We start from the raw sequence: 26,544 nt of genomic DNA on the forward strand, positions 1-26,544 counted from the left end.
CGGTGCCCTTTTTTATGGTTGTAACTGATCTCTGGATAATGCAGATGAGCTATCCCCTGTGTGCCTGGCATGCTAACTTTCTCAAAGGCACATGAGTAAGTTCAGTGCATTCTGTGAGCCCTCCCCTTTGCATGATTCCTTGAAGTGGGTTCTTTCTTAACCACCTTTTTCAGCTACTACCTGGAAGTACACTACTTCTTGCTTCTGGAATCATCTCACTGCATCGGCTATTCTCTAAGGTCAAGCATTAGCAATATTATGCTAGACTGCAGCTTTTATGGTATCACAATCTGTAGGAGATCTATACATTCTCATACAAAGGTGAGAGTGAGTCTGCTAACCTGCACTCTTTCTCTCTTGCCTAGCATCTTTCTTTCCCAGTTCTCCTTCTTCTTAGTGGTAGGGTCAGGGCAGACCAAGGAACCTATTGACCTGAACCAGTAGTCAACAGCAGGATAAGTTACCAGGCCTCCCTCTCCAGAGAGGAGCAGAGAGAAAAGCCAGACCCTCCCTTGTCTCATGGCTGATTTTTCTTTCCCTCTGGGGTGAGGATGGAGGTAGGTGATTGTGCTATATTGTAATTTTACCTCTCAAAAAGCCCTGGTGGCAGAATCTGGTGTCGGTGTTTAGCAGCTTTCTGTAGAAGTCAGGTACTGGGGCTCCTGGGTGGCTCAGTCGGTTGTGTCCGACTCTTGGTTTCAGCTCAGGTCATGATCTTGAAGCTTGTGAGACTGAGCCCCATGTTGGGCTCTGGGCTGACAGCACAGAACCTGCTTAGGATTCTCTCTCCCTCTCTCTCTGTCTCTCTCTCTGCTCCTCCCCTGCTCATGTTCTCTCTCTCTCTCTCTCTCTCTCTCTCTCTCTCTCTCTCTCTCTCTCAAAATAAATAAATAAACTAAAAAAAAAAAAGTCAGGTACTTATCTCTTTGGTCCTGGCTTGCACTAACTCACCAGTTCTAGGAGAGATGGCCCAATCAGTACGTTGATTTATAAAATTGTAAGATGTTCACAGCAAGTAAGCCAGAAGCCCCAGTTAGTACATATGTTGATAATAGTTGTTAGCTGCTTCTTTTTGTTTCTTTTTTTCTTTTCTTTCCTTTTTGTTGTTGTTTTCAAAGACGGTGAGAATGAGAAACTCTAGGCAAGACTGTTAAGGGTAAAGATTTTGGATTAGAGCATGCAAGAGCTTTAGCCAGAATCTTAATATACAGATGTTGTGAATTTCAGATTAAAATATTGATCGTAAGCTAGGCAGAGAAAAAAGAAACAGCACATTATAAAAATGAAGACTTAGGACATGGAACATTCCAGATTTCTTGCAAAGAATCAGGGCTAGAATACATACAACATGTCCTTGTGGAATAGGACAGCACATTCAGCTAAGAAAGTTTCTGCATTTTGTCCATATTCATATTCTGTGTGGCTAATAATGCTTCTGGTTAAATAGGCATTTATTTCAAATATGCACTGTAACGAGTAGGGTTATGGCAGAATCTGAAAAAGAGGAAAAACAAGGTCTGTCAGCTCAGAGGCTGTGCGCCTTTATGTATTAGCAAGCAAGAGATCAGTTAAATGAAAATCAGTTTGTAGTAGTGTTCAAATAGGTAGTAACACTAAAGGGTAGCCCTGTGTGAGACACTGTTCACAAGGAATCACTCAGACTTTCTGAGGCTTTTTATTTCCAAAAGGCCCAAGAATGTTTGTTTTTTTTTTCTGACCTAGAAATAGAATAACAGCTTCAAGTATGCTCAGTTATTAAATGGATTCTCGAATTCCCTTGTGGCAGGAATTATTCTCTTTGGCTCATTGTTTTAAATTTTCTTTAAAAGCTTATTTATTTATCTTGAGAGAGAGGAAGAGTGTGAGTCAGGGAGAGGAGAGGAGAGAGAGAGAGAGAGAGAGAGAGAGAGAGAGAGAGAGAATCCCAAGCAGGCCCTGTGCTGTCATCACCGTCACTCACAAATTTTAATTCTGGGTCTGACAGTGGGGCTTCCTCCTCACTTACCTGTCTAGTCACATCATTCATCCAACTACTATGTACCCAGGATCTTTGAGAACTTGGATTTAAGCTCTGTTTTTCCATTATGGAGTGCTAAGTTAATAAACACTACCTGTTACTGAGAACTTTGCTACATGTTGGTGTGCAAGGGAGGAGAGATGGGGCACTAGCAGCCTAGGCAGGTCTGATGGGACTGTGGAGAGAAAAAGGGGCCCAAGTCTGGCAAACTCTTGACAAGTCTTAATTTGTTCCCTGTCTGAGATCTGGAGCCCAAACAGAAGAAGCCTCTGGCAGACAGATTTGGGCACTCTTGAGATAACATTTTACGTCTACTTCTTTGGAATTTAGCAAACTGGAGACTGCCTAAACTTGGTTTTGTTCCTTTGATAAAATTCCCTTATGTGTGCCTAAACTTAGATATCTGAACTCAGAATGTCAAATATGAGAAATAGCTTTTTCAAGGAACTGCAAAAATCTTTGGAGATTTGTAAGGCTTACTGAGTATGCAGGGCTAACTAACTTGAAGAAGGAAGAACTGTGTGACATCAGTTCTTTCCTTATAGAGTTTAAGGAAACTAATTACTTTTTACTCCGTGAAATTTAGTTACTGAAAATTGATTTGATGGAGATTACTACAGGGAAAAATACACTCCATCAGTTCTGCACTGAAGCAGAATTAGGAATTAGGCCACCTTTGTCTTCAGAACTTTCAACTTTCAACACCTCAGCAACACCTGCCACCTCCCACGTCCACATGCCCAGTAATCTACTTCCTTTCTGTTTTCCTTAACAAAGTATGACTTGAAGCACAAAATCTCTCAATGCTGTAAATGATGGAAGATGTTTCCATCTGATTCAGTTGTATCTGTATTTTAATATAGGATTAGTCTTTTTTTTTTTTTTTTTACATTAAATTGTGAAGTACAGGGACGTAGGCTTTGGCAATATTTTTTTTTTAATTTTTTAGTGTTTATTTTTTGAGGGAGAGAGAGAGAGAGAGCGCGCGAGCATGAGCATGGGAGGGGCAGAGAGAGATGGAGACACAGAATCCAAAACGGGCTCCAGGCCCTGAACTGTCAGCACAGAGCCCAACACGGAGCTCGAACCCACAAACTGCGAGATCATGATCTGAGCCAAAGTCAGACGCTTAACCAACCACCCAGGCACCCCAGGCTTTGGCAATCATTTTTATATGACAGCCTTCCAGGTTCTTCGCAGAACCCTATTCTATTGTATAGTCCTGCCTGCCTACCCTCCCTTCTTCTCTTCCAGATGTATTGAATTTCTACCAGTTTGTTCTAGAGCCTATTCTAGCTACTAGGTATAGAGTAGTGAATGAGAGAGACATAGAACCCCTCATGGAGCTTTTGTTCTTGTGGGTGGACAAAAACACCTAAATAAGCAAATAAGCTATTTTTTAGGGTAAATAATATAAAGAAAATAAAACAAGATAATGGGTAAGAGTGCCTGTGGAAGTTGTCAGGGAAGATGCCTCTGAGGAAGGGACAGTCGAGCTACCCCTCAAATGAAGGATATGATAGAGATGGCCGTGATATGAAGATCTCCGTCAACGTGTACCAGGCAGAGGGGAAAGTTGTGCCTAAGTTCTGAAGCAGGAATGATTTTGATGTGTTTGAGCCACAGAAAGAAGGTCAGTATTATAGGAGTACAGCGAAAAGAGGGAGAATGGTATAAGATGAGGCTAGAGAGGAAAGTGGGGGCAGAATCATATGGGCCTTTTAGTCCCTGTGAGGAGTTTGGATTGAAGTATGTTGAGCATCCATTGAAAACTTTCAGCATTTGGTAGCATCTACACCACCTTGTCACATACTGGTGCTAAAAAAACCACTTCTTCTGTTTCCTGGAGTTTTATTTTTCAAGGCGAAGATCATCAGCTCTCTGGAGAAACTTTCACCATTCTGTATAATCTCTTCCTCTTGGAACATCTCTAGCACTTTCTGGGATGCTCATTTTTTGCCTGGCATCTTCTATTTGGGTTCATTAAACTTTCACCCTAGAGAGTGCAAGTTCAGTGAACTTAGGGTTGTGTTTTAGGGATTATTGTTTTTCCCACAGTGTCTTCCAGTGTCTTCTGCTTCCTAAACACTCAGTAATAATTGTTAATGAATTACTTAGTTCCCTGAGGTAGCTTTGAGAAAGAGAGTGGGTGTAAGTTTTCATTTCAATCCATCACAGTGCCTAAGGTGGTATCCTATGCAGAGTGAAAATGCATGTTGAATAAGTCCAGTTGTGGAGAATGTGTTTAATCATGGGACCGGGTGAAACAATGATTAAGCCAGAGTAGTTTGATAGACACTGACTTTATGAGGGTCTTAATAAACTAAAGTAACATTTAGTCACAAATAAAGCTTTTAAGCACATGACTAAAATGATAAAACTGTGGGTTGAATACAGAATATTGAATAATCTACAAGCTGTAAATTCATGGGGCATATTAATAGTGAACACACGTTTAAAACAATGTTAAGAGAACATTTTTCTAATATTACACTTTTCTGTTTCACATTATCACTGCATGGATAATTGATTCACTGTTTTGACTATAAATTGTCTCCATGTTTCAGTTTCCTTACCGTAGGTTATAGTAAGAAGATCAGTGTCGGCTCTTTCACTATACCCCATGGATTTACAGTTTCTAGACCCAGATCCACCTTTGTAGTTGAGCATCATAGGAAAGCTATTCAATCACCTTGATCATTTAGGTCACTCTTCTCACTACCTGTTCTTACGCTTTCAAGTGCAGTATTTGCGTTCCTACACAGTTTCTGTGTCAGAACCCTTTTGCCTGAATAATCTTTGCTTTAGTGCCCAGCTGTTTGTTGACTGTTGCAGCTGTGAGATGAGATGTTCAGCAACAAGCCATAACAATTCTAAATCAGTACTGCTGGATAGCAGTTTGCAACTCAAAGTAACTATTCCTATTGAGATTCGTTACAAAGGGTATCCATATGCCCTGTATTTGGAATTAGGAGATGTAAGACCTAGTTCTCTTTCCGCCTTTAAGCTATTCAGTCAGCGTGTATTTTAATTTCTTTCGTCCATAAGATCAGCGGCGAGGTGGTGTTGGACTGCTAATTGCTAATCTTTAACCTCCTCCCTGATTTGAAACTTCTAAGAATGCTGCACGTACTTTTAAAATCTCTGGTGCAGATGGGCGTTTGCACGTGCTGATGGTATGGTCTGACCTTGGGAGCTTTACTTTTAAACGCTGGGAGTAATTGCCAACCTCTGTTGGGGTTTACCACGCGTGAGATGTAGCGTTGCAATTCACACACGATCTCATTCATGGAATCCCTCTAACAACTGTATGAGGTAGGAATTAACCCTCGTTTATAAATGAGGCAACTAATTTACCTAGATGTTGACCTTAGTCTCTGTTTATAAGTACATGTAAGTGTAGAGTGCTTATTTTTAATGTTTCATCAATTAATGCTCAAATTCTCATTTGAACATCTCAGGGGGTACTTCAGTCAAAGTTTAAATAAATATCGTCAGGAAAGGAACAGGAATCAGTAGTAAATGGGTTTTCTCCCCGGAAAGAAAACCGGGAATGGCTTACAGTGGAGTACCCAGGGCGGAGTGCCCGCCAGTCTGGGGGTGGAGGGAGTCCTTGTGCCTAAGGGGACAAACTAGAAAGTTTAGTCTAGGGGTACAACTAGAAGGCGCGAACAGTGCACTCCGCTGTGCTGCACCAGCCGACTCCTGGGTTCCGGCGCGCAGGGAGGTCAGCTTAGGCGCCTCACTGCTGGAACAGACCATTAGGGATGGCCAAGGCAGGGTGTTCTCGACGCCGGAGCCCGGACCTGACTGCCCGCTGAGCAGATGAGGGCGCGCTGCCTTGGGCAGCCACCCCCGCTCCGCTGGTCAGGTGAGCGCAGCCCGGGGAGCCGCGAGTCCTATTGGAGCAGACCGAGGATGGAGGGGGAGGAGAAAGGGGGGAGGAGAATGGAGCCACCGTCCTGACCCCACAGCGGGAGTGAGAACTAGCAGCCCCGGCGAAGCCTGGGGACGCGAGCGAGAGGCAGAACGACGGTGTGCGAAAGGGACCGGCGGCGACCGCAGGGCGCGCGCGGATGTCGGTGTCCCCAGGGCTAGGTAGGCTGTGGTTGGGGGATGGTGCTGCGAACATCCCACTGCTGGAAGGGAACGCCGCGGCACGCGCGACACGCTGGGTCGCTGCTCCCGCACCTGTTGCCGGAGGTGGAGGCGTGGGCGCGAGAGGCAGGGCGCGCACCCGGCGCCGCGCGCTGCGGCTAATCCCGCAGAGCCTCGGCGTCCGCTCTGCCCGGGCTGCGGCGGTGCAGGGAACCTGGCGTACCTACGAGCCGCCCCTTCCCAAACTGTTTGATCTCAAAGAAGGTGAGATGTGGATGGGCAAATGGAAAAGTTTCCCTCTTTCTGCCTGTTTGAAACCCGAACCCCTAGCTTTAATTTTAAAAAAACCGCTTTGAAAGTAACAGACCGAGAACGGCGCGCCGTGATAATTAATAATCAATGGCAGTAATTAATGATGGGAACGTTGGAATAAACCTAAGGAGTCTTATGTTAAAAAATAATCACTAGGTCCCAGAACTTTCAGTGAGATATGTTGATTTCAGGGAGTTTGGAATTATCCTGGAGCCGTAGGATAATATATTTTTTAAAAAGCTTAGACTTTTTTAATGTCTTCAACTACTTTAAAATTGATTTTTTTTCTTAAAATTAAAACTAAAAAATTTTGCTAGTGTTCATGAGGGGCAAAAACTCATTTTAAGGTGCAATATTAACTTACTCGATGTAACTCTTATTTTAAACCAGCTTTTAACATTTCATGAAATCCACAACCTTGGGAAATGTGTGTAATGTGTTTATATGTAGGCTGCAGACTCTTTTAGAAATTACTCATATCACATCTTAAGAGGGCATAATTACCAACCATTAGGATAAAGCTCAAAAAAATATACCTTAGCATTATTTGAAAATTCCTTCTGAAGTTATTACCTTAAATTACTAAAGTGCTTTTTCCTCCCCTTTGTGTGTCATTTATCAAAACAGCTAGATAGAACCGAAAAAAAAAAAGTCACTAAAAAAAGATATTCTAGTCAAGATACACATGAACACCAACAGTTAATTTTTTGGTGAGTTACTACAGGAAGTGCCAAATACACTCTGAACTGTGATATAATACAATCTTTTAAATATATGCAATTAGATAGGAGTCTTGGCTTGCCTTTAATTTACAGTGACTTTAGACGTTCATCCATCCTTCTGGGCCTGATTTTTCTTTATTTACAAAATAAATGAATTAGACCTGGTGATTGAAAAGAGTTATTTCAGGCTGAAATGATGGGTCTTAAAATTATAAGTTTTTTTTTTCAACATTATAACTTTAAAAAAAAGTAGCCAACATGCATATGCTAAAAATAAACATGTTATTTTCATGATGAATCATGATGGCAGCCACCCCATACTGAATGTAATGTAATGTAATGAATTCTGAGAAGCCCTTTATATAGATGATTTAACACTCAGGACAACACCATAAATTAAATAGTATCATCCCAATGTACAGATAATGATACTAAGCCATGGAAAGTTTAAACTTCTTGCCAAAGTTCCCCAGTTAGAGCTGGATGAAGGATCTTTCCTGAATGCTGTAAGCATCTCTGCTATACTGCATGTGATGATTAAAAGCTGAAACCACCTATAAACATCAGCTCAGAAATAATCTTTGACTAAAATGTAAGTCCATAATGTGGTGAAGGTAAATTATGGAACAACACTGAATCTTGATATCTACAGAAATGGAGATAATGCATCAGTCAACATTTATTGTGTTTTAATAAGAGCAATTATAGTTTTATAATGTATATATATCAAATATTGAATGCCAATTGCACTTATCATCAGAAAATGATAACATGAGTTGTATTTGGAACACAAATGCTTTCATGGTAATGAAAATAATGATTAGAAATAATATGGTAAGGTAAGTGTTAAAGTATTAAAGAGATCTTTCTACTTGCAGGTGCCCTTGACCATGTTACACCCAGAGAAAAAGAGTATATACAGCCGAATGAGCTGTGGCTAAACTCTTGTGTTCATGTACCCACAATGAATGATAATAGCATGCTATATTTATTGAAAGTGCATTCCATGACAGGAATTCTAGGCCTTTAAAAAGAGAAGCTTTGTTATTTAATCATCAAATTTTATTATCCTGATTTGCAGATGAAAGAACTGAGGCAGAAAGATCTGTGACCTGGGAGGACCCGCAAAGAAAATACATTGTCCTTAGATTAGGTGTATGGTCCTTTAATGGTAAGGTAGTCATAGGCTGTGAATACACCATTGCAATCCTTAAGCACTGGGAGGAAATTTGGAGCCAAACTGGATCAACCCCTTTATTTTATGTTTGGGGAAATTGAAACGGAGAAAAGTTGAGAGACTTAAAGTCACATCTTCTCTTTTCCCATTTATGACTTTAGACACCTGGATATTCCCATAAACTGATAAGTGAGAAGCATGATAAATAAGTACATAACTTAGTCATTATGTGTTTGATTTATTGACAGGCAACCAAATACTGCCTCATGCTTTGTGTGTGTGTGTGTGTGTGTGTGTGTGTGTGTGTGTGTGTCTGTGTCTGTTCCACTGGTTTAATATTTCTGTCCTACTGAAAATTTCAAGTTTGCCCAATTAGGGTAGTAAATCTTCGAGGCCAGTGACTATATTATATATTTTTCTAGTATCTCTTAGAGTGTAGCCAAGTGGTTAATATATTGAATTTCTTATAGGCTTTGTTACCTATTTACCTGTGATAGCTCATTGTCTTATACACCACATCCAGAAATCTGTGCAGTACAGGCAGTGTGCTGTTATTACTTTTACTTCACATAGAGGGCAACCAGATAATTTACAGATGCTTTTAAAGCATATTGAACTCCTTAGATGATAATTGCTTAATTTGATCATAAAATGTGGTGTGTTACCACAGAGAGGTTTGGATGGGCATTTCCTTGATTTTGTGGGAAAAGTCAAACAGCATAGTATTACATGCAGTTGAGTGTACATCTCTCTCTCTCTCTCTTTGACTTGGAAATAATGTCTTTTTTCTGATTGTAAAGATAATAGAGAATCATGTGGGAGATTCAAACAGTACAGAAAAAAAGAAAAATCACCCAGAACTCCACCGTCCGAGGATTTTGGTGAACATCCAGCCAGAAAGCTGTTTTTTTCCCCCATAACTCCTGTTGAATTATTTATTGGAACTGTTTACGATTTAAAGCTCTACTTAGTCCTAGTACTCTACCACCCCCGGGCAGCTCAGACTTTAAGTAAAGATACTTATTGAGAAGTGATAAAAAGAGTGTCTCATTCAGAATGAAGTAGTACAGAAAGTTGTTTTCTCCATGCATGCATGCCTGTTTTTCTCCCTTCACAAAGCAGGACTCGGAGGACAGGAGGCATCTTTGCATGTATGGAGGGTTCCCCAATGTGTCAGGATGTCAGGCCACACAAGAGGCCACAGCAACCGAGCTCTGTTGCCCTGATAGAGGTGTGGTAGAGGAGGAGAAGGGTGGAGCTGGGACACAGGAGGCTGGGGTAATACAAAAGCTATGTTTTCTGATTCCACTGTGACACATTATACACTTTAAAATGTACCAGACCAAGTCCCTCCCCCAGCTGCTGGGCAGGTGGTCATGGGGCCCTTTCTGATGCAGTCAGGCGTAAGGCTGGCTATACCTCAGAATGAGGGCAGGATGCTGATAGGACATTTCTCATTCATTTATTCAGCATTCTGAAAAACTCGAATAGACTCTTTTTCATATAAAGGGGGAAAACTGACTGTTGGAATAATTCTCCATAAATGAGTTTTGAACTAATACAAAATTATTAGGTATAAAGGGAGACTGGGGGTCTCTTTGAGTTTTGCTATGATAGCTATTTTTATATGCATTTGAGTATAATTACATTAAGAATACTCACGTTTTAAAGATTATATTATTTGATGACTTTAATTTATATGTTTATTTGTTATTCAAAATTCCTTTTCCCTGGGCACATTTTCTTGATTTGTGCTATATATTTGAACATCGAACTCTTTCATGCCTTACTTTATTAGGGGCTTAACATGGCTTAAATCCAGCCATCTGTTCTCATCTTGGCACATCAGCACATTGGGGATGCTGGTAGGGGCTAAATAAATTTCCCACATTTTAAAGGTTAGGGAAAGAACTACCTTTATGAATAGATTTCAAATGATTCTCAGCAAGACAATAGTGCAGAAGTGGAGTAAAAATGCATTTCATTCTCTGAAGCACAAGGTCCCCTGTCTGTCTTTAGTTTTGCTGAAAGGCAATTAGCATTTCAACTAGCCAATTTGGTTACATGCAATGAAGTACTTGGGTTTATAATTTGCTGCTCTCTCTGTCTGAGGCATTTGAGCTCCAGCTCTTATGTAATCCTCTCCAAGTAGCCTTCTCTCCAGCATAGTTATTGTTGCTGGTCGTAAGTAACTAATCAACAGAGTTTTCCTTGCCTTCAACTGTGGGGTGCCATAAGGCAAGGAAAATGAAATGCCAAGCTAATAAGGGGATGATTGTAATTATTAAATAGTCATTATTGAAACGTGGCACAGGTTGAAAGATACAGAATAGCTTCAAATGGAATGGCTTCAAAATACAACTTCAAAAAAAGGCATTGTGTGGCACTCCTAATAGTTTATTTCTGCATGCAGTAGGCCTGGTGAACAGAGGGTATCCATATTATATAGTGGGAATTAAGGGAGATGACTCAAAATTAATAGAAGAAGCAATTCTTTTTAAAAAAATATAATTTATTGTCAAGTTACCTAACATACGGTGTATACAGTGTGCTCTTGGCTTCAGGAAGAAGAATCAGTTCTTAATTGTTAATATTGACTTTGCTGTCTCTCTGCAAGAAAGAGTTCTGTGGGGAATAGGTGTAAAAGAAAAGATTTTTTTTTTTTAGTATTGTAACACGTGATCAAGTGCTCTGAAGTATATTGTGGAAATAATTCAGGGGTTTGTATTTGTGTGCTAACCGAAGGTAAGATTTTGTTAGCTTCTTTAGTCATGAATTCTGATAATTAGGTAATATTAATATACTTCCTGTGTAAACTCATATTCTTCAGAAGGAACCACTCTGTGTTTTGGTAATCCTTTTTTAGGATAATTGGAAGGATATTATCCTTTAATCCATGTCATAGGGCAGTAATTCAGTTTAGCTCATCTTTTTATGCAGTGCTGTTTTTGCAGAGTTGTACTTATGGAAATATTGGGAAATAAAGTAATACATGTTTCATTTTTCAAATAACATTTCATTGAAAGGAGTCATAATAGAAATGTTTTAGATATAAGCCTGGCAAATGATCAATATAATTTTAAGAATGTATATGAAAGAATTACATTATCTTTAATATCTCCAACCTGTGTTATAGAGAGAAAGCCCTATCTATAGCTATAATTAGAGTCATTTGTATAATATTCAACTAAATTCAGCACTGTTGGTGAGCACAGATGAAATAAAGAAGGCTCATCTGTCCTCTGGCAGACTAGTCGGCTAGGGATGGGAAATGTTGTGGAAAAAGTTGGACTTGATCTGGATGTTGCAGAGTGGTGGGGAGAAGGGAGTGGAGAGTAGAGAGAAGAGCCCAGGGAATAGCTTGGGTCAGAGGTGCAGAGGGAGGAGTGATCCAGGTGTCTTGTCCTAGATACACATTAGATCAATTTGAGTACATAGGTTGAAAGGAGAGAAAGAGATGGCTGGAAATGCAGGGTTGGTTAGATTTTTTTAAACATTGAGATATAATTCACTCATCAAAAAAATCCCCAGCTTTTAAAGTGGGTAATTCAGTGGTATTTAATATATTTACAGAGTTGTGCAGCTGTCACCACCATCTTTCCAGAACATTTTCATCACCTCAAAAAGAAATTCTGTATCTAGTAGCTTTCACTCCCCATCCTCTCCTACCCCCAAGTCCCTGGCAAACAATCTAATGTCTGTGTCTCTACAGTTGTGCCTGTTCTGGGCATTTCGTACAACTGGAATCTTACGGTATGTAGCCTTTTGTGTCTCCCTTCTTTCACTTAATGTTTTCAAAGTTTACCGTGCTTGTATCACTACTTCATTCTTTCTTTAAATGTTTATTCATTTATTTATTTTGGAGAGAGAGAGGAAGGGAGGGAGGGAGAGAGACAGAGAAAATGAACAAGCGGGGGAGGGGCAGAGAGAGAGGGAGACAGAGAATCTGAAGCAGGCTCCACGCTCTGAGCTGTTAGCTCAGAGTCCGACGTGGGGCTTGACCTCATGAACAATGAGATCACAACCTGAGCCGAAGTTGGACGCTTAACCAGCTGAGCCACCCAGGCACTCCGTTATGGCTGAGTAATATTCCTTTGTATGTATATATAAATATAATGTCTTTATCCTTTCATCAGTTGATGGACATTGGGTTGTTTCTATTTTGACTATGTATGTATGACAGACATTTATATATAAATGTTTGTGTGAATGTATATTTTCAGTTCTCTTGAATCTAGGAGTGGAATTATTGGGTCAGTTGGGACAGTGGATAAAATAGCCAGTGTGCATTCAGAAGACACTTTTCCCTTTTCTTTTTATACATGCTTTTAAGCTCAGGGTCACATTATGGGGCACATGTGTGAAGTATGGCTTAAAGGTTTGTAACTAGGAACTCTCCTTGCATAGACCCCTGCCACTTAACTAAGACATTTAAGACATGACCAAATGGTGAGAAAACAAAGTAAAGGAACAACTTGCAGCCAGTGACTTCTCCCTTACGACTGGCTGTAGTTTTTCCTATGAAAGAAGTGTGGTCCAGGTTGGCATTATGATTAACCTGTCTAGGATATACTAAAGTCAGAAACGTGACTGGATATTGTCTGATACACCCTGAATTCAATTCTCTGATGACTTCTGTGTTTTCGGTAGGAACTCATCTAAATGATACTGGTTGAACAACCAAAATGAGAAAAAAATATTTTTTCTTCTAAGCCAGTTTAATGAAAGTTTAAAATGTTATTTCATTAATGAAGGTAATTCAATAAATCCCTTGATTGAGAATTGGGCTTTAAGTAAATAAAAGACAAGTCCAATTCACTAATGTTAGTTTGTCAGATAATCAATAATTCTTGTATGTGTGTGTGCATTTATACGTTTATCTGAATCTTTAGTTTCCTGAAAGGTCTGATGTACTTTATAAAATGAACAAATCGAAACAAATAAATTTGATTAAGTTTGTCTAATTTTGGTGGAGGCAAAATATTTTAAGCTTTTTTCTTAAAATTTTTTTAATGTTTATTTATTTTTGAGAGAGAGACAGAGTGTGAGTGGGGGAGGAGCAGAGAGAGAGGGAGACACAATATCCGAAGCAGGCTTCAGGCTCTGAGCCGTCAGCGCAGAGCCGAATGCGGGGCTGGAACTCACCAACTGCGAGATCATGACCTGAGCCGAAGTCGGACACTTAGCCACTGAGCCACCCAGGCACCCCTACATTTTAAACGTTTTTGAAAAGAAAAAAAACTATACTTGCATTAGTACCTTATGAATTGCAGCATAGGCTCACATGAATTAATTCATGGAATCCTAATAACCATGTGGTTGTAAGTTATTAACTGTTTTACTTTTTGGATGAAATGAAAATTCATAATAGTCAACAAAATTAATTAAAAACAGCAACAAACTCAGATCTTCAATTTAATGCCCAAAACTTGTCCAGTCATTAATAATCACAGCAATGATCATAATCTAATATTTTTGATGTTTCACAAAAACGTTTCTATTAATTTTAAAATGAATTAACTCCTTATCTTAGATTTCCTAATATAAATAAATCTGTTTCATCAGGTAGGATGGCATTGAAAACCTCACACTAATAAAAATATTTCTAAACCTCAACCAGGAGGACTTCACTTCTTTTGAACATTTGTTACCAAAATTATAAATAACTTGAGGTAGTCCTTAAATACCCTTGCAAAGCAATTTGATCCTGAGTGGCCGTTTTACATAGCATTTAAGTACATTTCTTGGAGAAAGTCAGCAAACTTAGGAAATTGTTCCTGTTTTTAGGTGACTAGAATGACTTAGCTTTTATAAGTCAGTTCTATACCTACTATTTGAGACCTTGAAATAATATAGTTAATAGAATTTCCAGAAGCTGTTTTAGCTTAGGGGATTTCACTTCATCTTTTTTTTTTTTTTTTTAAATTTTTTTTTTCAACGTTTATTTATTTTTGGGACAGAGAGAGACAGAGCATGAACGGGGGAGGGGCAGAGAGAGAGGGAGACACAGAATCGGAAACAGGCTCCAGGCTCTGAGCCTCACTTCATCTTTTTTTAAAATTTCTCCCTAATATTCATGAGTGATACTGTATTGGGGGTTGTTCATTCATTCACTCATTCATTCAACGTTTACTGAAGCACTCTGCCATGAACTTGAAACACACACTGAGTTGGTGATTTCTCCTTTTACATTTTATTGTAGCTACTGAGCTCAAAATTCAGATTTTATAGTGATTTTTCATATTTTAAAATCGCAGTGATTTCACTGGCACCATGTATAGAACTCTTAACCCTACTCTTTTGGGGAGCTAACACCTCCCCTCTCCCTCCCCAGCTCATATCTTTCAACACAGGAGATGAATGTAACCATGGAGAGAATTAGGGCTGCATACTGCCTTCTTTCATTGCTTCTGCTCTTACTAGAGTATTGATTGTGTCAGCCACAAATAAAATCTACACCGACACCTAATTACCTTGCAAATGGAAGATCACTGTGAGTGTGAAATTGTGCATAATATGACCATTCTTATTACATCATTAAGCATTAGGTATAGGGCTGGTCTGTTCACTAGACTGTGCTGGTGAGTAGGCGGTGCTGCCAATAGGCTAGGTTTGATTATAGAGAGAAGAGAATAAAGATGTGCACTTGTCATTTAATAGCATGTTTCTATGATAGGAAGTATAGATAGTGTGACTTTTAAAATGATCTTTTCTACATGACTATGAGCAAGATTCCTTTCTTAATAGAGAATATTAACATGGTATGTAGTTAAAAGCATGGGATCTAGACCTTGAGAGCTTAGGTTTGTATCCTGGCTTTGGATATCTGAGGTCTAATCTTGACAAATACATTTAGCCTGTATGTCAGGTTCCTCATCAGAAAATGAGCATAATAATAGTACCTCTCTTACGTTTTTAATGGTTGCTGTGAGGATGAAAGAAGTTAACACATGTGGAGGAATTAGAATAGCCTAGCTTTTAGCTGCTATTAGCTAATATTGTCACACATGGAATCCAGATTTTTGATGATGAGGCTACATGAAGGATACCTTCTTCCTTTGCTCCTTATGTCTCCTGTAGACTTCTGAAGAGGGTTTAAATTTACCTTGAAGCTACCAGAGCTCAGGCTTCAGCCCCTAACATTTGTTTTTCTTTCTTACTTTTGTAGACTTCTTTGGGATCCTTAGCACATTAATATTACAGCTGTTTTATTTTCTAATATAAGCACTTCCTTAGGGAAGTCCTCCCTCAACCTTCCAATTAGGTTTTACATCATTCAGGTTCCTGTTTCTGTAGTAATTGCTGCTTTGACCCATGAGTTTTTCTAGGGCTTTAAAAACAAATTTCCAAGTGATGCTGCTTTAGTTTTGTTTTTTGGTGTTGTTGATTCATAAATGAATTTTACTTTATTCAGAACACAAATGCTAGATGCTATCCAATGTTGGAATTTGTTGTCAGGTTTTATAAACCTTTCTTGTTTCCTCAAAACAACATTGTCTTCTCTGATTGTTGGGTTATATTCTGTATGCCCATCAGATAGATTAAGCTTAATAACTGTGTCGTTCAGACCCTCCATATCCTTCCTAATTTTTATGTGCTTGATATATTAACTACAGAAAAAGAGAGAATATTAAAATCCCTCACTTTGATGTTGTAGCAGTTTTTTCTTTACATATTTTGAAGCTCTGTTTTAGCTTATCTCCTGGTAGCAGGAGATTTGACATGTGACATTTGACATTTTGTTATTTTATAGTGACTGTCTTTATATGCTTTTTGCCTTCCAGTCTGTTTTGTCTCTAACAGACAACAGTAACATTTCAGGAGGATTTGCCTGTTATCTCATGAACTTCAGAAAGAAGGAAATGAGCCCAGAAGGGTCTAAGATGGGAGGAATGTTGACTGAAGTTGAGAGTAAATGTTTGGATAAACAAAGAATATTAACGATTAAAACCTGTAATTCTAATGTTATACATTAAGAGTCAAGCAAAATAAGGTACAGCTTATGTTATAAAATTAGCATGTTAGTGGGGTTTGTGTGACAGATGACCGGTTTTAAGTATTCTAAGATACTTACATTGTTCTATAATTAGGTGAAGATATTTAACTTTAAACTTTTCTAAGCTTACAGGACAAAAATGAAATCTTTTAAAGAACAAACACATCAATCCACAAGCACAGCGAAGGGAAACAAAAGAAGAAAAAATAAAACTGAGTAAGAGCAGGGCAAAAAGTACAAATAAAATAGCAGAAAAAGATCTAAATGTAAAAGTATAAGTGAATATAAATTAAACTCTTAAGTAAGAGCACAGAGATTATCAGAGAAGACCAAAAATGATAGAAGTCAATTACGTGTTATTTATAAGGAATATGCATTAGGCAAAAGAACATAGAAAGGTTGAAAGCAAGAGAATGCAGAGGGGATAACAGCCTCTAACAATTTGGTATTTAATTTTGTACACTGTGATTTGACAGGAGCCATACATTCTGTATGCTGCAGCTGTAACTAATGACTCTCAAACTTAATAGCTTAAAATAACTATTTATTTTGCTCCTAAGTCTACAACTTGGGTAGGGTTTTGTTGGCACAGTTATCTCTTTTTGATTACAGCCATTCTAATAGAAGGAAAGTGATATTTTATTGTGGTTTTGATTTGCATTTTTCTGATGACTAATCATGTTGCATACCTTTTCCTGTACCTTTTGAGCCATTGGTATGTATTCTTCTTCAAAATGTCTATTCAGTTTCTCTGCCCATTTTTATTTTTATTTTTCTTTAAAAAAATTTTTTTTCAACGTTTTTTATTTATTTTTGGGACAGAGAGAGACAGAGCATGAACGGGGGAGGGGCAGAGAGAGAGGGAGACACAGAATCGGAAACAGGCTCCAGGCTCTGACCCATCAGCCCAGAGCCCGACGCGGGGCTCGAACTCCCGGACCGCGAGATCGTGACCTGGCTGAAGTCGGACGCTTAACCGACTGCGCCACCCAGGCGCCCCTCTCTGCCCATTTTTAAATCAGATTGTTTGTCTTTTGATATTGAGTTGTAGGGACTCTTTATATATTTTGGATATTAACTCCTTATCAGTATAGAATATGCAAATAGTTTCTCTCTTTCTGCAGGCTACCTTTTCATTATGTTGATGGTTTCCTTGGTGTTGCAGAAGTTTTTTAGTTTGATGTAGTTTCTCTTGCTTGTTTTTGCTTTTGTTGCTTTTGTTTTTGGTTTCAAATTCAAGAAATCATTGCCAAGACTGATGACAAGGACCCTACCCCCTATATTTTCTACTAGGAGTTTTATGGTTTCAGGTCTTATGTTCAAGTCCTTGATTCATTTTGAATTGTTTTTATGTGCTTGTTTCATCCACAAATGATTATTTAAAAAAATTTTTTTTATTAGGAGTTGCAAACATGTGCTTTTTTAACTCAGTTCTTCTTGCCACCTTAGCTGGAATCTTAAAGAGGAACTTTTCCTTAAGAGCTAGGCTATTTGGTTACCCTGAAAAGGAGTTTACCCAGGATAGACAGGATAAATATTTAATTGTTCCCTTTTAAATGTTAATTTCAGAGTAAGCCATTGATGCTCTAGTTACTTTCAGTGGTAACCAGTGAAATTTACTTATTTATTCAATTAATTTATTTTAGTATCCTTATGAACATAAGGATTTATATATTGAGTATGTTTCAAAGAGTTGCAATCGTTACCTTCTAGATTCACAAAACTTTTAATCTTTGGCAAATGGGAACCCTTTCAAGTTCCTCTGTCCCATTGGTGTGACCTCATTAATCTTTAATAACTTCCTTACTCCAAGATGTTCAGGTTCATTTCACATATTTCTGTCCCCAGACATCAGTTATTCCTATAAGAAACCCTGGTTTTACTGGGGAATGGTGTTTAGAGACAAAAATCTGAGTACCAGTGATGCATTGTTACTGAGTTGTCATTACTTCTAAGCCTTTTTTTTTTTTTTACCTTTTTTTAATGTTTATTATTTCTGAGAGAGAGTGCACATGGGGGAGGGGCAGAGAGAGAGAGGGAGACACAGAATCTGAAGCAGGTTTCAGGCTCTGAGCTGTCACCACAGAGTCCGATGTGGGGCATGAACTTGTGAACCGCGAGATGATGACCTGAGCCGGTCAGGCTCTTAACTGACTGAACCACCCAGGCGCCCCACTCTAAGCCTTTTTGATAGAGTCAGGATATGCGTATTTCACAAAGAAAAAAAGTTGTGAAGTAATATTGGTATGTCGAATTTAAGTTTAACCTTACAGATACTTTACACAATTTCTTTGGTTTTATTGGCATTTGTCTTTTGTCTTATGTAATTACTTATTCTTTTATCCTGTAAACATGTATACTTTCCAAAGATATATTCCACAACATATAAAATGTGGCTCCAAAATGTATAATCTATAATATAAAAATATAATTTAAACATAATAATACTGATTGTCACTGACAGTAAGAATATTGGATGAAGTACAAGCTTTCTTTGAGGCTGCATTTGTCCTTAGTATTTATTTTACTACGGTCAGGTAGTCAAAATACTATGTTCTAGAGGCACTAGAAATAATTTTTTTGTCTGTGTGGTTATTATCATTACTTGATATATAGTTGCTTTATTTCAGTTTGTCCATATAGAGTTATTTTTGCAAAAGAAACATTGGCAACATAAATCAAGGGCTAGTAAAAATGGTTGTCTATAGAAGAGAGGAAAGGAATAGGTGGATGGAAGTGAGAACTATATGAATAAACCTTGTTATATAGGCTTAAGTTTGGATTTATGTACATGTGTTACATATTCTGAAAGAGAATTAGGTTAAAAAATGATCAACACCAGGATATGTCAAACAGTCTGTTGGATATGTGAGTCTGGAATTTAGGGAAGAAATTTGGCTGGGGATGTAAATTTAGAAGATTATGTTTAAAGCAGTGAGGTGGATGAGATCACAGTAAGAGTTAGTGGAGAAGAGGTCTGGGTCTGAGAACTAGAATAGTTTATCATGCAGAGGTCAGGAAGAAGACAAGGATCCAGCAAAGAGGCTGAAGGGTATCTAGTGAGTGAGAAGGAAAACCCAGATGAATGTGACATCAGTAAGCCTTATTTCTTCTGACTTAAGAAGAAGGAAGTGGAGGCACCTGGGTGTTTCAGTCATTTGGGGCGTCTGACTCTTGATCTTAGCACGGGTCTTGATTTCAGGGTTGTGTGTTCCAGCCCCTTAGTGGGCTTCACCCTGGGCATGAAGCCTATTTAAAAAGAAAAATTAATGGGGCTCCTGGGTGGCGCAGTTGGTTAAGCGTCCGACTTCAGCCAGGTCACGATCTCGCGGTCCGTGAGTTCGAGCCCCGCGTCAGGCTCTGGGCTGATGGCTCGGAGCCTGGAGCCTGTTTCCGATTCTGTGTCTCCCTCTCTCTCTGCCCCTCCCCCGTTCATGCTCTGTCTCTCTCTGTCCCAAAAATAAATATTAAAAAACGTTGAAAAAAAAATAAAAAGAAAAATTAAAATGAAGAAAAAAGAAGTGACTATCTGCCCTTTCAGTCACTTTTTAAAATATTTATTTATTTTGAAAGAAAGAGAGAGAGAGAGAGAGAGAGAGAGAGAGAGAGAATGCATGCTCACAAGAAGGGGAGGGGCAAAGAGATTGGGAGAGAGAATCCTAAGCAGGCTCCACACTGTCAGTGCTGCGCCCATACAGGGCTTGGTCTCATGAGTTGGATGCTTAATTGACTCATCCACCCAGGCACCCTTTAGTCACTTTTCCTATTACCATCCTTTTAGTTTATCCTAAGCCCCAGGTGAATATTTAAAGTTATAGAAAGCAACTGGAGTTAGGGAAATGGGAGATATTTAGAGTGGGAGTGTGATCTGATAATGGGAAAGCAAGTCCAAGTTAGAAGAGACTTGAAGTAAGCCAGTTCTTATAAAATTTTCACTCTTAGTCTACCAACCTTCGGATACCTTCAACCCTCGCAGTTGGTGTTGTTAAACTTAAGTGAAATTCTGGATTTAAAATAAGGTCGAGTTAAAGTTGGAGGAATAAAAATAAACAGAAAAATTATCTTGCATGAATTATAATAAAATACAGAGGAAAATGATACAGATCTCTCTCTTTTTTTTTTTAAAGCCAGTTGATTAGCTGAAATTTTATGATTGAATGAAGTCACACTTACTGTGATAGAAGTGAGGACAGAGTGGGTGGTATAACTTCAAAGTATTTTGTTCCCTGCACACATTCATCAAAGGCAAACTAATGAAAGAAGAAAGTCTGAGGGAGTCATTGCATATTTAGAAAAAAACTGTCTTATTTCAGTTTATGACACCAGATCTCCTAAGGCAGAGTTAAGAGATGAAAGATAGCGTAGTTGATGCACACAATGAATTCTATTAAAAGCTTCCTTTTCACTTGTGAATTTTCTTCAAAGCTAAGTTTTAGGTATGAGGAATTTCATAGAAGGATGTAGGATACATGTGTATGGGGAGGACTGTGTTCTGTCCTCGAGGAATGCATTGCAGCTGAAAGAAGAAATTGAGGAATGGAAGATGAAGAAAACAGTTTAGGAAAAGTAAAAGATGATGAGAGATTTTTTTTGTATTCTTATTTTGATTAAATAATATTTCTGCTTTTTTTATTTTATGCAAACAGTTGGGTACTAAATATATCTACAAGTTCCCAGTTTTGATAATGGATTGAGAATACATTCATACAATTCTAAGAATGTAATCCTTAGGTTCTGATTAAGCTCTGAGGACTTATATCCATAATTTTAGTTTTGGGATTTAGTTTCAGAGTTCGAATTCTTCATATTTTGCTTTTGAAAAAACAGTGTCAGGAGTGACTATAGTATAACATATTCAGTGAAGTGACTATGGAAAACATGGAAGGTGTAAAGAAACAGCAAAACTGCCTGAAACTTATTTACCTAAGGATGACCACTGTTCTTCCTGCATTTTCTAAGTGTATATTCACTTGTACACTTAAATAATTTAGTATTTACTTTTTATGTGTTTTGTTTTAGATTAACATATTGCATCATAAAATTCATTTAAAATATAACCTATGATATTTCATAATATGTTCTTCATTATGTTAAGTAATTATGTAATAAAAATTAAAGTGATGCATTATGTTTGATTTGGGAGATTAATGTATATTAAAATGTCAGGATCCTGAACAGAAATGTTCAGGGGTGCCTGGGTGTCTCATTCGGTTAAGCATCTGACTCTTGATTTCAGCTCAGGTCATGATCTCACAGTTGTGAGATAAGGCCTCGTGCCTTAGGCATGGAGCCTGCTTAGGATTCTCTTTCTCCTTCTGCCCCTCTTGCCTGCTTGCTCTCTCTCTCTCTCAAAAAAGTTTTTCTTAAATTACAAAAAAGAAATGTTCAAGTTATCTATTTCTGCATAAATCAACTACCCCAACATTTAGTAGCTGAAATTAATTTATGTTGATTTCATATAGCTCTGGGGTTTGAAGGGCTTAGCTGGACTCTTCTTCCTTGGGGCCAACCATAGAATTATAACCAGTGAGTTGCTGAGGGTGAAATCATCTGATGCTTAATCAGTCCCATGTCTAGGTTGTGATGTCATGTCTATACATGACATGTATGGGCAGTTGTCCAAGTATCTCTTTCTATGCAAGTCCTCCAGGTGGCTAGCTTGGACTTCCTCAAGGTATGGTAGTCTTATGTGGTAGATATCCTACATTGTGGTTGGCTTCTTCTAAGACAAGCATTGCTGGAGCAAGTTGCTAAAAATTATTTTTTCCTAGAGTCCTACTTCTTGACAGTGCTTGTGGAAACTGGTTTTGTTAATATGAATTGAGTGAGTTATGGCTGGTTAGTAAACATTAAGCAGCGTGATAAGAGTGTCACATATCTTATTTCTTCTAAACCTCATGACTGCCCTTTGAGGTAGATGATTTAAACCCACATTTTCATGAGAAATCTGAGGTTTAGAGATATAGCTGAGTTTTAGAGACACTAAGCCACTTGCCAACCTACCACAGATGGTAGGGACAGAGCGTGGATGTGACCTAGGCCATACGACCTCAAAACAGTTGTTTATAATTTTCTGTAACACAGTTTCTTTTTTAAAATTAAAAAAAAGTTTTAATTAATGATTTGGAATGGGACTAGGCTCGGTACAGAGGGGGATGCAAAGATAGATAAAGCATTAACACCCCTTCTTAAGGAGACCAAAATATACTGCAGTTTTGATGCAATTGTAGATAAAAAAATAATATTATAAGTCATTTATAAGAGAGCAGTACTCAACTCATCTCCACTATATGGATGTAGAGTCAGGGAATAGAGAAAGAGGGTAGGTTGGGAGGTATAGCATTTTGTTTTGGTTTGAGACATGTTTGAGGGACTGGTAGGACATCTGTATGGAGATACCCAGCAGTTAGTTGAGAGTGTCTTGAGGTCCACATGTAGGATTGGGGCTTTATTTAACAAGGATTATTGGGGCTCCTGCGTGGCTCAGTTGATTAAATGTCCGACTTCAGCTCAGGTCATGATTTCACCGTCTGTGGATTTGAGCCCCATGTCAAGCTCTGTGCTGACAACTCGGAGCCTGGAGCCAGCTTGAGATTCTGTGTCTCCCCCTCTCTTTGCCCCTCCCCCCCTTTCTCTCTCTCAAAATAATAAACATTAAAACAAATTTAGAAAACAAGGATTATTACCTACTGTAGTTAAAAGAGTTTGTTAGATACTGTGGGGTAGCTACATGGAAGTGTCTGGGTAGTTGACAATATGAGTCTAGTTCTGTAGGACGTAAGTAGATACCAATAGGGGAAAATTGCTTTGTGGTCATTATAGATTTGAAAAATGATGGATTAAAGTTAAGTCTGTGTTTAGGCCTTCTTAGTACTTGTTTTTGCTTTAAGTATTTTGAACATTTAAGAAAGTTTATATTGTATCCATACAAATATTATTTCCTAAACATAGTTCACAAACCATGTTTAGTTTGGCCAAAATGTGGCATAACTTTGCATAGAACACACTTTGGAAAACATACTTCTAAGAGCTTATGTGAAAGTTTAAAAGTTGGAATTTAAAGTCTTTTTATAGGGACTAGGAAAAGCTGAGATTTCTCAGACAGAAAGTTTAAATTTAATACTGAAAGGATGGATAGAGTTGAGATGGAAGCTTGAAGAGGATGCAAGGCTGAGGTTGTGGGATTGTTCGCAGGTAAGAAGACTGAATTTGAAAGACCGGGAGGACTGGAGAGAGGGAGGGAGGGAGAAGAGAAGAGGAAGAGAAGAGGTAGAGAGATAAAAGAGAATAAAGTCTTCAAGAAACGTGAAAGAATGAGTTAGAAGTATGGATGGTGTGTTACTCTTAGAAGTATGGGTGTTGCATTTTTGGAGACAGTCTATGGAGATGGAGGAAGAGAGAATTCTGAGGGAAGGAAAATTCTGAAATATAAACATTCAGAAGTGGACAGTTAATGTTGATCGGAATTCTGAATAAACATTGATTTCTCATGTATAAATGTGTACAATTCATTTCCCAGTAACTGTTCATATATCTGTGTTGGAGGGTACAGTTGGGAGGTAAAAACTGATATAGAGAGGATTTAACTTGTCTTTACCTAGGGAAAAAAAAAACTTATTCAAGATGAAATTCTATTTTAATGTCTTGATTTTGGTCATGTTTACTGCTGCGTGTCCAGGCCTTAGACAGTGGGCACATTGTAGACACTCAGCGAGTACTTTTTGAATGTTGCCGAATGATGAATGAATGTTAGATACAGCCACAGCTAAGACTGTCAGTAGGGTCCACATGCCACACATGGGTTTACTTTAAGCTCTTTAAAACTTGTGTGCGTGAACGAAAAGACTAAGCTCTTGAAGGGCTTTGCGCTAAACTCTATAGCTGGAGTGAGCTGATTAGGAACAGTGTGGCCTGACGACCGCACTAAAGAGTGGTTTAGGCAGTTGTGTGGCCCTCATCTGAAAGATAGTGCTGACGTATGCCAGGAGCTGAGGTCAGTGTGGCGTGAGGGCCACAGACACCAGCAGGCCTAGGGAGGAGGTGTGTGGCGTGAGGGCCACAGACACCAGCAGGCCTAGTGGAGGAGGACCGGGTTCAGACAGGGCACTGGGTGCTGAGGCTCCATGGCAGCTGGATCACTGTTGTCTGGGAGATACCATACCTCCTTTAGGAATGCATATGGCACTGGAATTCTTAGAGCATGCAATAAGGGACCTCCAAGAGGTAAAGCTAGATTTCCATCCAGCGTGATGCAAGGTGTTTTGAGTAGAATTTAATTTAATTTGGAGAAATAATGTCCTGGTGAGATATTTGAACCATAAGTGTTGTGGACTAGTTCATACTTGTTACAGACTGATGATTCCAAGGAATTAATATTTTTCATTACATCACAGCTATAAGAAAATTTTAATCAAATTTAACCCTGTCATCACTCAGCATAGTACTAAAACAGAGTTTGGACTACATTTAAAACAACAAAAATAAACACTATCTTTTAAGAGGAAGAAAAGAAGAAAAACATTTAACTTTGTAATATGTGTAGGCAGTAAATGATGACCATGAAACACCTGAAAGAGTGGACATTTAAAGTAAGAAATCAAGGGGCGCCTGGGTGGCGCAGTCGGTTAAGCGTCCGACTTCAGCCAGGTCACGATCTTGCGGTCCGTGAGTTCGAGCCCCGCGTCAGGCTCTGGGCTGATGGCTCAGAGCCTGGAGCCTGTTTCCGATTCTGTGTCTCCCTCTCTCTCTGCCCCTCCCCCGTTCATGCTCTGTCTCTCTCTGTCCCAAAAATAAATAAACGTTGAAAAAAAAAATTAAAAAAAAAAAAAGTAAGAAATCAAAACAAAACAAACCAAACAAAAAAAACAAGAGAAGTTAGAGTAGATGTTATGAGAAAAGTACAGATAATAGTTATAAAACAAAAAAATAAGAGAGAGTACAGCCAATATATTATTAGGCATTTACTTTTCTATAAAGATGAATTTAAGTCAAACCTACCAAATATCTTATTTAAAATGAAAAATCAGAAAAAATAAAATGAAAAACCACAACATCTTGTAAAATGTTTTATACAGCTCAGACCCATTCCAGTGATCTGTTACTGATAAACTCCTATGCTTTCCTTAACCAGAAAGATTTCAAACTGTGCCATAGAATTTTTGAGTATTCTGATAGATGTTATTAACTTTTTTATCAGTAAAAAAACAACAAAAAACCAGCCTGAAATGTTTGCTCTGGAGTTAGTGGCACTTTCAAAGCGTGTTTACCAGGGTTTAATTGAGTCAGTGGAGTGTTTTAGCATTTGGAAATTTTGACCTGCTGGGTAGAGGTACTTCTGTAATTGTACCAAGCATTATAGAGGTTTATCAAAAGTGGATTTTAGGCTTTATTTTACAATTTTTATTTATAAACTACTTATGTAACTGGACAGCAAGGGAAACTCAATCTCAGTGATTTTCCTTAGGGATACAAGTATATTGACAAACATTGTGGTATACTGAAATGACAGTAAATCTATTTCTCACAAGTTCAATGTTTATGAGACAGGTAGAGAAATAATATTGTAAGGTCATTGGTTTCAAACTTCCTTGGATGGAAATGTTTGTAATTCAAGCTTAGGTTTTATAGGTTTCAAAGCCATGAGTATTATAGAAGTTGGGGTAGGAGTGCCTAGGTGGCTCTGTTGATTAAACCTTCAACTCTTAATTTCAGCTCAGGTCATTATCTTGTGGTTTGAAGGATCGAGCCCCTCATCTGGCTCTGCACTGACAGCGTGGAGCCTGCTTGGGATTCTCTCTCTCCTCTCTCTGTCTGTACCCTACTTTAGCATGATTTCTCTTTCTCTTTCTCTTAAAATAAATAAATAAACTTAAAAAAAAAAGGAAAATGAATACGAATTAAAAAAAAAGAAGTTGGGGAAAAAGTAAAGGGTGTTCAGATATTTTGGCTTCAAGTTAAGGCTTTTATTAATATTAGAATTTTGTACAGTTTTTGAGGCCCTGTGGAAAATTTGAAAATTTTCCAGTGAAAGGATTGAATATCTAAAAAGTATTTTGTTTAGGGGTGCCTGGAGGGCTCAGTCAGAAGAGTATGCAACTCTTAATCTTGGGGTTATGAGTTTGGATGCCACATTAGGGTAAAGATTACTTAAATAAAAATCAATAAAAAGTATGTTGTTTAAATTAGGAAAGTGGCTCCTTAGGAGTACCTGGGTGGCTCAGTT

The 26,544-nt window shown here is 38.4% G+C and overlaps 1 protein-coding gene across 1 annotated transcript in view; it reads left to right on the forward strand.

Annotated features, from left to right (window-relative positions):
* The first annotated feature begins 5,966 nt into the window (after positions 1-5,966).
* The window catches only part of ADGRV1 (adhesion G protein-coupled receptor V1), a 564,199-nt gene continuing 543,621 nt past the window's right edge, over positions 5,967-26,544 (forward strand). Inside the window, exon 1 of the mRNA XM_043593538.1 lies at positions 5,967-6,115. Coding sequence (XP_043449473.1) covers positions 6,094-6,115 — 22 coding nt within the window. The 5' untranslated portion in view covers positions 5,967-6,093. The remainder of the gene's footprint in view (positions 6,116-26,544) is intronic.

This window comes from Prionailurus bengalensis, chromosome A1, assembly GCF_016509475.1.
Source record: "Prionailurus bengalensis isolate Pbe53 chromosome A1, Fcat_Pben_1.1_paternal_pri, whole genome shotgun sequence".
NCBI classification, from domain to species: Eukaryota; Metazoa; Chordata; class Mammalia; order Carnivora; family Felidae; genus Prionailurus; species Prionailurus bengalensis.